General features: G+C 51.6%; 1 protein-coding gene across 1 annotated transcript in view; it reads right to left on the bottom strand.

Moving 5' to 3' along the window:
• The window catches only part of FAM117A (family with sequence similarity 117 member A), a 44,663-nt gene extending 32,043 nt beyond the window's left edge, over nucleotides 1–12,620 (bottom strand). The window contains exon 1 of the mRNA XM_045488466.1: nucleotides 12,405–12,620. Coding sequence (XP_045344422.1) covers nucleotides 12,405–12,600 — 196 coding nt within the window. The 5' untranslated portion in view covers nucleotides 12,601–12,620. The remainder of the gene's footprint in view (nucleotides 1–12,404) is intronic.
• Between the last annotated feature and the right edge of the window lie 254 nt (nucleotides 12,621–12,874).

Genomic DNA, 12,874 nt, shown 5'->3' with positions numbered 1-12,874 from the left:
TCGCTAAATACACAAATAAATAAATAAATACTTAAGGAAAAAAAAACAACTGGAACAACAAGGCTCCTTTGCCGCTGTCCCGTCTAAGTAGACAGCTTTTGGCCCCCTTTACACGGCTAAGCTGCACACGACCCAACAGGAATTAGGGGGCGGTCTTCCCCCATCCTCCTGCATCTTGTTCTGACCCTGGATGTCATCCACCTGGCACTTTTTTTTTTTTTTTTTTTTTTTTAATTTTTTTTTTTTCAACGTTTTATTTATTTTTGGGACAGAGAGAGACACAGCATGAACGGGGGAGGGGCAGAGAGAGAGGGAGACACAGAATCGGAAACAGGCTCCAGGCTCCGAGCCATCAGCCCAGAGCCTGACGCGGGGCTCGAACTCACAGACCGCGAGATCGTGACCTGGCTGAAGTCGGACGCTTAACCGACTGCGCCACCCAGGCGCCCCTTAGGGGTAGGACAGAGCCGAGAAGAATCGGAGAATAGCGGGGATGGCCCTTATAACTTGATGACCGCCTTAAGGCAAGCAATCTGAGTCCACAGGAGCTGGGGTAATAATACAGCAAATGTTCATGGGTTTATTTCACATAACTGGCTGGAGCCCACGGGGAAAAAAAAATCCTTTGGTGTCCCACTTAACCAGTCTCACGGCTCTAGGGTGGCCACAGGAAGGCCCTGCAGATAAAGGACACGTGCTAAAACTAAATTTTTGCCCAAACTGTACTCTCTGTGTTAAGAAGTAGAGAAAGACTCACTCGCTTACCCCAATTCTGGAAGCTGGGCGGGGAGGGGGAATATCGGTTAAGCAACACTGTCAGAAATAATTCAAGGGGTTCAAGGAGCGCAGAGAGCTGTAAACCATGTGGTTTGGGGTTCGAGCAAAGGGGCCAGGAAACAAATGACAGCGTCTGAACTTCTCCCTCTGCTGGCTCAGCGGGATGGTCAGATGCACCCTCTGCGGGTCCTGTGGTTAAGTAGGTTTTTGATGACTGACAGCGAGCCCTCCCTTTGTCTACGAAGTTGTAACTCCTGGGCACTTGGGAAGACACGCCGCACCGAACTGCATAAATGTCCCCCCCCCCCCCCCCCCCCCAGGCTCCTGAGGGTCCACCGGCCGCCTGGTGCTCAGTCGAGAAAGCGCTCTGGCCCAGGCCTGTACTCTGGCGTTGCTTTCTATGCCAAACCCGACTGCTCTCACCCTCCGATCGCGGACGTAAAAACTCAAAATAGAATCACTCCACGGCTCTGGCGCAAGACAGGCCTCCGATCTCCTGCACTTTAAGAAACGTAGAGAGCTGACTGAAGAGCAGAGTTAAGAGTGTTTCTTAGAAGAAGGAAGCAGTTTTCCCCGAGGAGGTACCTGGACGTCATGAGCGGACTCAGTGCACTTCGGCAGACCGCTGCAGTGCTGCTGACCCCCGGGCTGGGTCAGCGCGGGACACGGACGGGGCTCAGGCACGCCACGGCAGGCACCCGATCGTTCTTGGACTCTGATGGCCCCCTTATCCCGCTCAGGGAGTAAGGACAAGCCGCAGTCTAGTCTCCTGAGGGGTGGCCTACTACAGTGGTCAATACGTGGACCCCAATCCTGCCTCGCCCCCGTGCGCTACGTGGTCACTTTACTTCTCTGGGCTTCAGTTTTGCTGTCTGTTAAATGGGGAGAATAAGAGATGTTATAAGATGGAGGGAAGAGAGCATATACTGTACAGAACTCCTGGTCCAATCACACCAGTCAAGCATGTACTCATGTTTTAAACTTTTTATTTGGAAATAATCTCAAGCTCACAGATGCCAGCACGCGAGCAGCATATGGGACCCCCACATAACCTTTACCCAGATTCACCTTCTGTCAGACCCTGGCCCCACCTGCTTTTGCCATTCGCTTTGTCACGTGTACTTTTTCACATGCACACACTTACTCGACACCTACGTGGTCACTCACGCTCCAGACACACACTCACATTCAGATAAACACACATACCGTCCTTTGTTGGGTCTTTGGGTGGTGTTCTGTTTGAAAACAAGGACGTATCGGAGGGTGGAACGTTCGAGATGAAATGGAAGCCAGGGGGCCCTTGCTACTTGGTGGTGGGTCCACTGCTCCTCTCCCTTCTCCTTGCCTCCAATGCAAACAGCTAGGGCTCAAGTGCCCTGGCTTAGGGATGAACTCATATATGGACAGGCACAAGAAAGAGTACCTGATACAGAAAATAGTCGGTTACTCGTTTCTTTAAACAACAAAACCCACAAAAAAACAACAACAAAGCAGTTATATGAACCATGGAAATCGTTTTATTATACAGAATTGTTTTCGATAATACTTGTCATAATGGGATTCTCCCTTATGAAGTTGAGAAGCACTGCAGGTCAGCATACGGCTATCGGAACATTCAAGAATTCTACACAAAATCTAGTTTCGTGAGAGAGGTCAGGAGGGAAGAGCTGCCCGTCACCCTCTCGGGAGAGGCCAGGCCACCTCTGTGAAGCAGGCCAGGCAGTTCTCCGTGACACCAAGCCCCTAGATGATGGAGCTGTCTCCTGAGTTCCAGTCCCCGATATTCCCCTTTACTGCGCGCACGCTGGTCTCATCAAGGCACTACCACGTGTCACAGTGACTCTGCTCCCACGTAACCTGAAGCTAGGAGGAGGAGACGCACTCAAATAGAGCGTGGTGGGGAGGGGGGTGGTTTGCACCAGGGATTCCCTCCCTGTAAGGAAGACTAAGCTGTCATCATGGTACCATGCCACCCGCCCCTGCCCCCCACCGAAGGAATGCACCACCCACACTTATTCCCAGGTGCTCTGTGGGGTTCCAAGCAGTCACATATAAGAAAGACGCCCTTTCCCATAGGCTCTATCTTAGCGGTCTCTCCCTGCCATGGCCCCAAGCTCTCCAGGACTGTGACCCCACAAAGGCAGGAAAACCCTGCCTGCCTCCTGGGTCTATCTGTCCCTGGTTAGCTTCGCATTCCGCGCGGAAATGGTGCCACTATCCTATCACACGTTTAATACACTAACCACCACCTCCCAATGGGCCACACCAAACGGACAGGCGCTTATGGGGTGCCCAAGGAACGAACAAGCCTCTTTGCCGTCCCTTTTCCTTTCCAATTCTCTTTGGGTCAACCGAACGAACGGATTTCCACTCCTGGGCTCCAGGCATACACGCAGAAGGGAAACAAAGGCTGGGCGGGTGCAGGGCAGGCAGCAGAGGGTGCCAACCTGGGAGGAAATTCACAATGGGTTCTCCACACAGATGTGGGAAGAGCCCTGAGATCAGGAGCAACAGGGCTTTATTAGTCACGTGGTCTGGGGCAAGTCACTTCCTTTCTGGGCCTCGGTGACTTATCTGTGAAAACAAGTAAATGCCACCTGCACCTACAGGGCTGAAAAAAAAAAAAAAAAAAGGCTAGCGCTACTTATACGCTCAACTTCCCTGAACAAGACAAAAACTTGTTGGGATTCACCGACTTTGCTTTCCGTGTGAAGTAGCTGCTTTCGTCTTCTCCTGTGAACACAGAACCACCCAGGCCCGCGGTTCCAGTGAGAAAGAGCCCAGATGCTGCTCTCGGCAGTGAGAGGTGCACACGCCACACGGGTGCGCGGCTCATACTGCCTTCTTCACAATCTCTAAATCCGGACTGCGTAATCCCGTGAGAACGCTCTCTGGTTGCATCCCCTCCGTCTCGCCAAAGGCCATCGAGCTCCACCCTCAACCCCAGTGGGTCTGTCATATCTGATGGGTATGAGTTACAAAGACAATCCCCAGACAGAGGCCGCGTGGCAGGTTTACAGCCAGCTCGCAGGTGTGGGGCAGGGAGCACACGTGTTATGGGCGCCCGTTCTCTCCAAGCCGTGTGGGCGATCAAACACGCACCGAGCACAGAAAACTCTTCAAGGGAAGGCAGTAGTGTGTGGGGTAGGGAGGAGGAGAAGGGAGGCCAGGTAACAGAAGCTGTCTCTCCTTCCTCTCAATCACAATCTTACTCTGTCCAAAGTTACCCGCCCCCACCCCCCAGCTGGGCAGGTGCATAAAACCATTTTGACTAAGCCGCCGGGCCCATGGTTGGCAACTTGAAAGGCAGAGGAACACAGTCTCCATGGATGACGGTGCATGTGTCCAGGGCTCGGAGAAGGATGACGGGCATCTCTTTCGAGCATTTCCCCGCTTGCTGGGGGCCTGGGGGGCACAGGAGAAGCGGGATGGTGTCTGGCTTGGGAGAGGGGGACTCCCAGCCTGATCACACCTCTAGGGGAAGCCTGAACCCCGCCCCACCCCCACCCCGGGCCCACAGCCAGTTCTGCTCCCTGGCCTAGAAAGGCCAGCGATTCACACTTTGTTTTTCCGCTTCCCTTTGCTATACATTATAACACTACTAGGAATGTGGTGTAAATCCACCTGGAATGAAAGGGTACCCAGTATTCATCTTGGTTTCCTTGGCCTGTCACCCATAGCCACTTCTAAGCCTAAATAAAGCCAGGTAGTCTGGCTTTTTTTTTTTTTTCCACGGAATCATAACAAAATCCTAAACGTTGGCTGTTTTCATGGATCGACCTGGTAACTAACTGCCCAAGCTCACCCTCTGGCTTTAAGTACGAAGGGAAGGGAACCTACAGGCCTAGCAATGACATCCATGGAAATGCCACGTCTTTGCCACCAGCTGGGCTTCAAGCCCAATGACCAGGATGAATAGGAGACCAGTGATTTAAAGAGAGAGAGAACACTAACACTTCGGGGAGGTGGGGGGGGGGGGGGTTGCCTTGGAAGTAGCTGCAGAGAGGTATTATAAAGGGGGCACAGTGTGTGGGGACCAGAAGTGGGAAAAACCATTTCAAATGAGCCTGGGGGAAGTGTGGCTCACTCTCCCCACCCCTGCTGCCTTTCCAGCAACTCAATCCAACAAGTATTTATTGAACACGACACTCCCCATCTGCCCTGGCCCTCCCTCTGCAAAAACACTCAAATCTGTTCAAGCTGCAGGGTGAGTTCCATTGCACTTGAACTTGAAACATGAGGTGCCTACCTTTTAAAAAGGCAGGCACACAATTTGCAGCATGGGCTGAAGGGCCTAAAGAGATCTGAGAAAGTGAAGAAACACAGCTGACCAGACAGGGCCACACCAATGCCACTTTTGAAAGGGAAGGGAAGAGAGGAGAGTAAACGCTTAATTCAACCTTAGGGAGAATAACACATTGGCCAATTAAAAAAAAAAAAAAAAAAAACTTACTAGAAATATCCCAGTAATTCTCTAATTAACCCTACCTAACACTAAATATTCCTTTATTCTATGCCTCCTCCTGCCTGGCTTTGTACTTTATTCACTTGTGGACGTGTTAGTAATTTGCTCTTGGAGTCTTATGGTTAATCCTACCTTTGCCTCTTAAGGAGGTGAGACCACAAGGCTCTCGTGCATGTTTTCATTTAGGATCAGATGACAGGGGATTCAGGTAACAGAGCTGGGGGTAGACTGGGCCTGCGCTGATTAACATAGTTCCCTCCACCTCCAAACGCCACCCTCCATTTGCAAGATAGGGAGTTCAGGGCCCGAGAAGAGGCACCCCAAACTTATAACTCTGCCCTGCCAAATATTGCCCATTCTCTAAGAAGCCACATTCGAGCAGCCACACAGAAGATTCCACTGCCCCTGATCACAGGCCTGCTGCTTCAGATCAACCAAAGCCCCCAGACGAATCTTCCCAGGCCTCCCCCAGCCTCCCACCCTTTTTATTAGGGAGCTGGAAGGAACAATTGTTCATGCGCAGGCAATGCTGAGCTCAAGGCACTCCATCTAGGGCTCGTGAGCAGGGCAGGGTAAGTGTCCGTCTGCACAGAGCCCAGACTTCAGTTCCAGGTTCCTCAAGGGCTGGAGCTAAAAGATTCCCTATCATGAAACACTTTGATAGCATTCTTCTCAGTTCGTTAAATCCACCCTTGATTGGCGGTAGCCTTCTGACACAGTGAAAGCGAACCGAGGCTCATTCGGGCCTGAGGACAAACATTTAAAAGACTCCGAGTTGAGCACGCAGCTTTGTAGTGACCCTGAGGAAGAGGTGTGGAGGAGAGAAGCAAAGCGCCGGGAAGAGTTTTCAAAACCGGGAGGTTTGGTGGGGACCAGGAGCTGGAGGCCTGAGTGCGGGCAGCCGGGCAGCCGGCGGTAGAGAAACTCCCTCCATACAGCTGTTCCCAAGAACAACGAGCCCTTCGCAAGCTCCACACCGCTGGAGAGGAATTGGAGCACGGATAATTTATAACTTCAAATACAATCCAAAACTCTTTTCTCTCAGAGATCAGGATTTGGTTTTGACCTAACAATGTGAATAGATGGCGGCTCGTGTTTGGTTAATTCATAACCCTGCAAACCAAATAACGGAGCCCTCTGTGAAGATTCAACTCAGGCAGGGGGAAAAGTGGCCCAAGTCTCCCACTCATCGTTTGGCGGCTTCCACTCCTCCCGGCTCCTGTTCCATCCACCTCAAAGTGGGGTAAAACTTACTAACAACCCAAGAAGGGATTGTCCACTCTCACTCAACCAACGTGCTGGTAGGTCCCCACCTCCTCTCTAGATTGGGAAGGAGACACAGGTTTTCCCCTTGCAGCCCCTTGAGAGGGCTCCAAACTGCCTGCAGAATAAGGGTAAGCCCAGGTATGACTAGGAAAGCATTTGAGCAGGCGTCAAACAGCACTTGATAAATGGGATTGTGTCAGCCAGATTGAAACAGCAGACCTGCCCCCACAACGTATCACACTTTGAAGTGTGAATCCTTACAGCACAAAGGCTCTATGTGAGAAGCGTAAAAACCCAGAGGAGGATGCTCGCTTTGTTTTCCTTTTTTATTTTTATTTATTTATTTATTTATTTATTTATTTCAACGTTTATTTATTTTTGGGACAGAGAGAGACAGAGCATGAACGGGGGAGGGGCAGAGAGAGAGGGAGACACAGAATCGGAAACAGGCTCCAGGCTCTGAGCCATCAGCCCAGAGCCCGACGCGGGGCTCGAACTCCCGGACCGCGAGATCGGGACCTGGCTGAAGTCGGACGCTTAACCGACTGCGCCACCCAGGCGCCCCATTGTTTTCCTTTTTTAAAAAGTAACCTCTACACCCAACGTGGGGCTCGATTTCACAACCCAGAGATCAAGAGTCACGCGCTCCACCAACTGAGCCAGCCAGGAGCCCCGAGGACGCCTGATTTCTAACACTTCCATTAAGACCAGAGAATACACTGAGTGATGTATATAGAATGGTTGAACCATCTTGTACAGCTGAAACTAATATAACGCTGTATGTTAATTACACTTTCACGAGAAAAAGAGTAAGATCAAGGAAGAGCGTGGCCGTGGTGCCCATGACACCGTCCGATATAACATAGCCAAAAATACGGGTAAAGTGTTCTCTGCTATTAAAGCCCCCCGCAACCACTTTGGCAAAACTCATGTGGCCAGCGCAACTGGAAGTTTTCCGATCCCACCCCAAATTTTCTGGAGATCTGGCTGCACTTGGAACCAGAGAGAAGCATGTCCTCTTACCACCACACCCCACTTTTGTTCTCACCCCTCCTCCACTGACCTCAGATGGTTTAAAGTATCCTAGCTCTACGTTACGTGAGCGGGGAACTTCCCATATGCAGAATCCTTCGCGATCCCAAACACCAAAGAGCACTTTGACCCACACTCCTTTGCGTACCAGAGGGATAAAGCAGTGAGGCAACCGTGGCCCCCAAATTTCAAGGATGCCGTCACCGGTGATATCATTTAAGAGAGACTTCCAGCAGTGCGTTTTGCTGACCGTGTGCCTGGTGTGGGCAAAGCTGTCAAAAGCAAGTAAGCAGCATCAGGCTAAGCGGTGTTTAATGCTTCCCAAACAGAAGCTGCCTCCATCACAGAGTTTTCAAGAACAGCTGGAGCTCTTGAAGGATTTTTAAATGCACCCCCTGGCTTCATTATAGCAAGGTGGTTCCTTGGCATAGAAGAATTGGGATTGCTTCTGGTACCAGGGTCCAGAAGGACGAGGAATTGATGAGGGCTGTCTCTCAAGGTCCCTAATAAGGGACCTCCTTTATGTGGTTCCAGACCTATCTAAACACCCATCCCCCAAGGACTAAGTTTCCAAAGGACTGCAAGGAAAGGAGTTTAATAATTACCGATAGCATTGCTAATAACAATGCGGCCTTATATTCACTGAAACGGCCATCCAGGAGAACCAAGTGGGCATTTGAAGTAAACCCATCCTACGTCCCCGTGGGGAAGCCAGCATTTTAGGGCGGCCATGACTACCGCCGGCTGTCAGCGGTCTGTTCAGAAAGAGAAAAGGTGTGGAGAAAAATCCCAAACAGGAGATAAACCTAAAGTAATTTCCAATGGAGTTGAAATGCGTTCACTGCAGTTGTTTCCGAGGGGGATACGAAGGGAGGGGGTACACATTTGCCTAACAGTCAAGCTTTTATGTAAATCCAAATTAGTTTATGTCCACTGAACACATGCCACCTGAAGACGGCGGCGGGGCGGGCGGGCAGTGGAGGGTGGATAGCCTCCATTCACACGTGCTGATCTCCCACAAAGACTGAGAACTGACTAGAGGCAGATGACCCCCCCTTTTCTTTTCGCCTAAAATATGAGTGGGAATATAGGCTTGTTACCTTTCTTTACCCTCTTAGAATTTCCTGAGAAAGTATATGCTACATGTATTGAAATTGATCTTTATATAGGAATAGTGGTAAGGAACATTGTCTAAGACAAAGGTATCCCAACTTTTCCTACAAAGTGCTATGATAGTAAGTATTTTAAGCTTTGTGAGCCTTATGGTCTCGATCACAACTAGTCAACTCTGTCACCATGGTGCAAAAGCAGCCACAGACAACACTAAAGAAAGGAGCATGGCTGTGTTCCAATAAAACTTTATTTACAAAAACAGGCAGAGGCCTGGATTTGGCTGCAGGCCATAATTGCCAACCCTTGGTTGAAGAAGGTTCTGATGGGCACAGGAGGTACACAGGCAACACTTGGCTCCCCCAGCACCTAGCTGGCCCCAGTAATTCTTCTCCACTAGAGAAGAATTTGCAAAGCTGGATTAAACATTATCTTCATTCTAGAGATATGAAGACAGAGACACTAAGCAGGATAGGGAAGACTGAAACCCAGAACAGTTCACCTCCTAGTCCCGTTTGGTCCATCAGTGGTCCTGGAAGAACATAAAAGTTAGCAGCCTCCAGTTGACATGAGAAGCAAACGAGAATTTAATTAGAGGGGGAACTGCCATAAGAAATGTATCTTGGGTTGCTATTCCCCACTGGTTGATCTTAGCTTTCTTAGAGTTGACCTTCGTTTTCCTCTGGGCTTTCTTTTGCCTTCCGCGCTGCTAGCCCAGGCTCAGAAAAGAAGGAAGCCGTTCCTCACTTTATGAAGACATTCCTTATGGATGAATGGCCACAGAAGGTAAATCCTGTTCTTTACGTCGTCACCCTGTGTTACAAGGTCTAACATATCTCGTCAGGAACACAACAGGGTGTGTGGGAGAGAGATAACTGCACAGCCCTGAACGCTACGTCACCTCGAGATGGGAAACAAACAGTGAGGACACCTGATTATCCCAGAAACCCAGTCCCAGCTCACGTGCCCGTTTTCAACAGTTGGGTTCCAGAGCCCTGTTTAGAAAGCTCATTTTTTTATTAAATTTTTTTTCAACGTTTTTATTTACTTATTTTTGGGACAGAGAGAGACAGAGCATGAACGGGGAGGGGCAGAGAGAGAGGGAGACACAGAATCGGAAACAGGCTCCAGGGTCCGAGCCATCAGCCCAGAGCCTGACGCGGGGCTCGAACTCACGGACCGCGAGATCGTGACCTGGCTGAAGTCGGACGGTTAACCGACTGCGCCACCCAGGCGCCCCTAGAAAGCTCATTTTAAAAGATGAGGGAATACAAGCGCAGGAGGAGGCCCTGAAATTCTGAAACCTGCAGTACTGGTTTCAGACCAATATAGGTTTGCTCTTTGAAGCCTGAAAGGCAATGGGTTTTGGCCAACACTGCTCTCACCTTGGCTAGGTGGAGGGAAGGGTGACGATCAGCAGCGGCAAACACTGATGGCACCTTCTGCTAGTAAATGGCAGAGCCCGGATCGTAAATGCAGGAATTCTGGCACCCAAAGCCAGGAGGATTCTCTTAAGGGTTTATGAATGCAAGGCGTTTCCTCCTATCACGCATACCCTACTGGCCTAGAGGAAACCATTTCTGCCACTTCTCAAGTGCAAGATATGGAAACAATCTGAATGCACATAGACGGTAAAGTTAACATGTAGAAGACCTAATGTGCTCCTAAACCAAAGGCCATACACGTTTCCCTTAACGTCTACTCACAAAGAAGTCCACAGGCCCAGACCACTCCTTCCTTCTACCTTTCCTCTGTCCTGCCTCGCTGAAAATCTATACATAATCCCACTAGATACCAGATAATTGCCTCATGAATGCCTCTGGGGTACGAACAGGTGCAGAATTTACCCATCAGCCCAAATCCATACACAAGAAGCCACTTGTCAACGCGCCCTAAACCGCGCAAAAAGTTACGCAGAACTCTAGCTTCCTATGGTTTTTACCAGGATCTTAGGGCCCGTGGCCTTATAAAAAGAGGCCATGTAAAGAACCCAGGTGTCCAAACCCACACTCTTCTTTCCACAGCATCCACCAGTGCTTCTGCCTTCAGTGTTAGTTCTGTGGTAGACACAAAATAGCCGCTCTTAAAATACGATCGCTACCAGATTTCCAGCTACTGCATAGGCAGGCTTTCTGTTGATTTCTACTAAAAGTGACTAAGGCTCTGGTGCTTGCTGTTCTACTAACTTCCCTGGACTCCAGGGAAGTCCAAACAAAACCAACAGGTTTGTAATCTTGTGGTTTGCTTTATGGCTCAAGATAGGCATGAGTTTGGGCATTGCCCTGCTCTATGCTACCAGGTTCTAGGCATACTTTTTACTAGTTGGTCACCATCTTGCTGCCAGATTTGCCCAAGTTTTCTGTGTTCCAAGATGCAGTGTTAACATTCACACTGCCCATCCAAAGAGACTTGGACTTTCAACTTCAGAGACCCTCTTAATCCCGTTCCTATCTAGAAAGGCACTGGAGCAACTATAATTTCAGGAGGGGGGAGTGTGGCAATGAGGCTTAGTAATCACAAAAAGCTCAAGAAACTCTGGTGTAGAGAATGTCATTAACCATTAGACGGCAGAGACCATGACTTCTGTACGTTTGGTAGACTCTGAGGCTTTGGAAGTGTGCAGTGATCTTTTTCACATCTGGTGTGAATCAAGTGCAAGCCTCACTTTCCACTTATTGCCAACCTCCTCATGTAAGTGGGTTCCTTTCCCCATTCCTAACTGCCTGCCTTTGTGGGGGATCCATCACAGCTTTGAGTGTGAAAGCAAGGTTAATCTTGCTCCTCCCTAGCTTCCCCACACCCACCACACCAAGCTGCTCTTAAGACACCGTCTCAGTGCTGTTCAGAAAATGGGGGTATTTGCCACACTGTACTTGACTGTAGCCCTCACCCCACTGCCACGTTGGCTGGCAATGCCTGGGACAAAAACAGCCTTGGTGGGGGTAGGAGGGAATGGCAGGGGGCAAACTGCCCAGGCTCTACACACACACACACACACACACACACACACACACACACACACACACACACGATGCTTGGAATGAGACAGCCATATTAAGCAGGTCAATAATCTGGGAGCATACAACTTGTGGGCCACACCAAGAGGAATGTAGGGAAATGGGAGCGGAGCGTTTGTACCGTAGTGAACGCCGTTAAACTAACTTATTCCAACGGCTCGGATGAAATCAGCTCCGGGAGGTGGCATAAAGGGAAGTGCACGTGAAGGGCTGGGGAAAGGAACTCCAGAGCTGTGGAGCGGGATGCCGGGGCCAAACTCAAGTTGGAGAAGTAACACATGGCTCCACGGGGCTCTCCTCCATGCCCCTCCCCCTCCCGGTACAGACGTCCAGCGCCCACCGGCTCCTCGCTCCAGCGCCAGCCTGCACAGGGCGCCCCCTTCACGCGCCACTCATTCCTTCCTCACACCTCGCTGCCACCCCTGCGTCTTCCACTCACCCCCACACGACACCTCTGCCCACTTTTCGGTTACGCCCCCAAAGCCAGCCTCCGTCTGCCATGTCCCTCCCCTCACCTCCCGGCCCCGACTCCCCGCACACTCTGTCCCAGCGGTGGACCCCAGCGTTCACCGCTCCTCGCTCTCGCCGCCCTCGCAGACTTTGCGCGACCCCCTTTCTCTCCCCTCGCCCCCGTCCACTTCCCTCTCACGCTTCTCCCCACACCCCTCCCCCCCGTCACGCGCCCCCCCCTCCCCCAACGACTCCTCCCCCCGGTACCCGCTCCAGGCCCGGCTCACCTGCGCGGCCACCCCCGTCCCGGCGCTGGTGCGGCTGCTGCAGCTGGAAGGGGACCGTGGCCCTGAGCGGCTGCAGCCCAGCCCGGGGGGAGCCGACGGGGGCTGGGGGAGAGCAACCCCGCCGGAGCCCCCCGGCCCCTCCGCGCCCCGGCCCCCAGGGACCTCCGCCTCTGCCGCCCGCTGCGGCCCCCGCCATCGCCCGCCCGACAGCCTGCCTGCCTCGGCCCCACAGCGAGCCCCACACAGCCCCCCAACCCCCGCTGCGGCTGCTTATCTGCCCTGCGGGGCGGAGACCGGCCCCCTCAGCCCAGAGCTCTCATTGGCCCGCACATCCCCAGACCCCTCCTCCCAGCCAATTCGCGGCTTGTTCTTCCCTTTCTAGAGGATGATTGGTCGATATGCCTAGCGATCCAACCCTAGACCCCACCCTCATCCCACCCCCTCCCGCTTTCCTCTGCCCGAGGGGCCGC

Source organism: Leopardus geoffroyi, chromosome E1, assembly GCF_018350155.1.
Source record: "Leopardus geoffroyi isolate Oge1 chromosome E1, O.geoffroyi_Oge1_pat1.0, whole genome shotgun sequence".
Classification (NCBI taxonomy): Eukaryota; Metazoa; Chordata; class Mammalia; order Carnivora; family Felidae; genus Leopardus; species Leopardus geoffroyi.
Note: the sequence above shows the minus strand (reverse complement) of the source record. Positions and strands in the feature narration are given on the sequence as shown.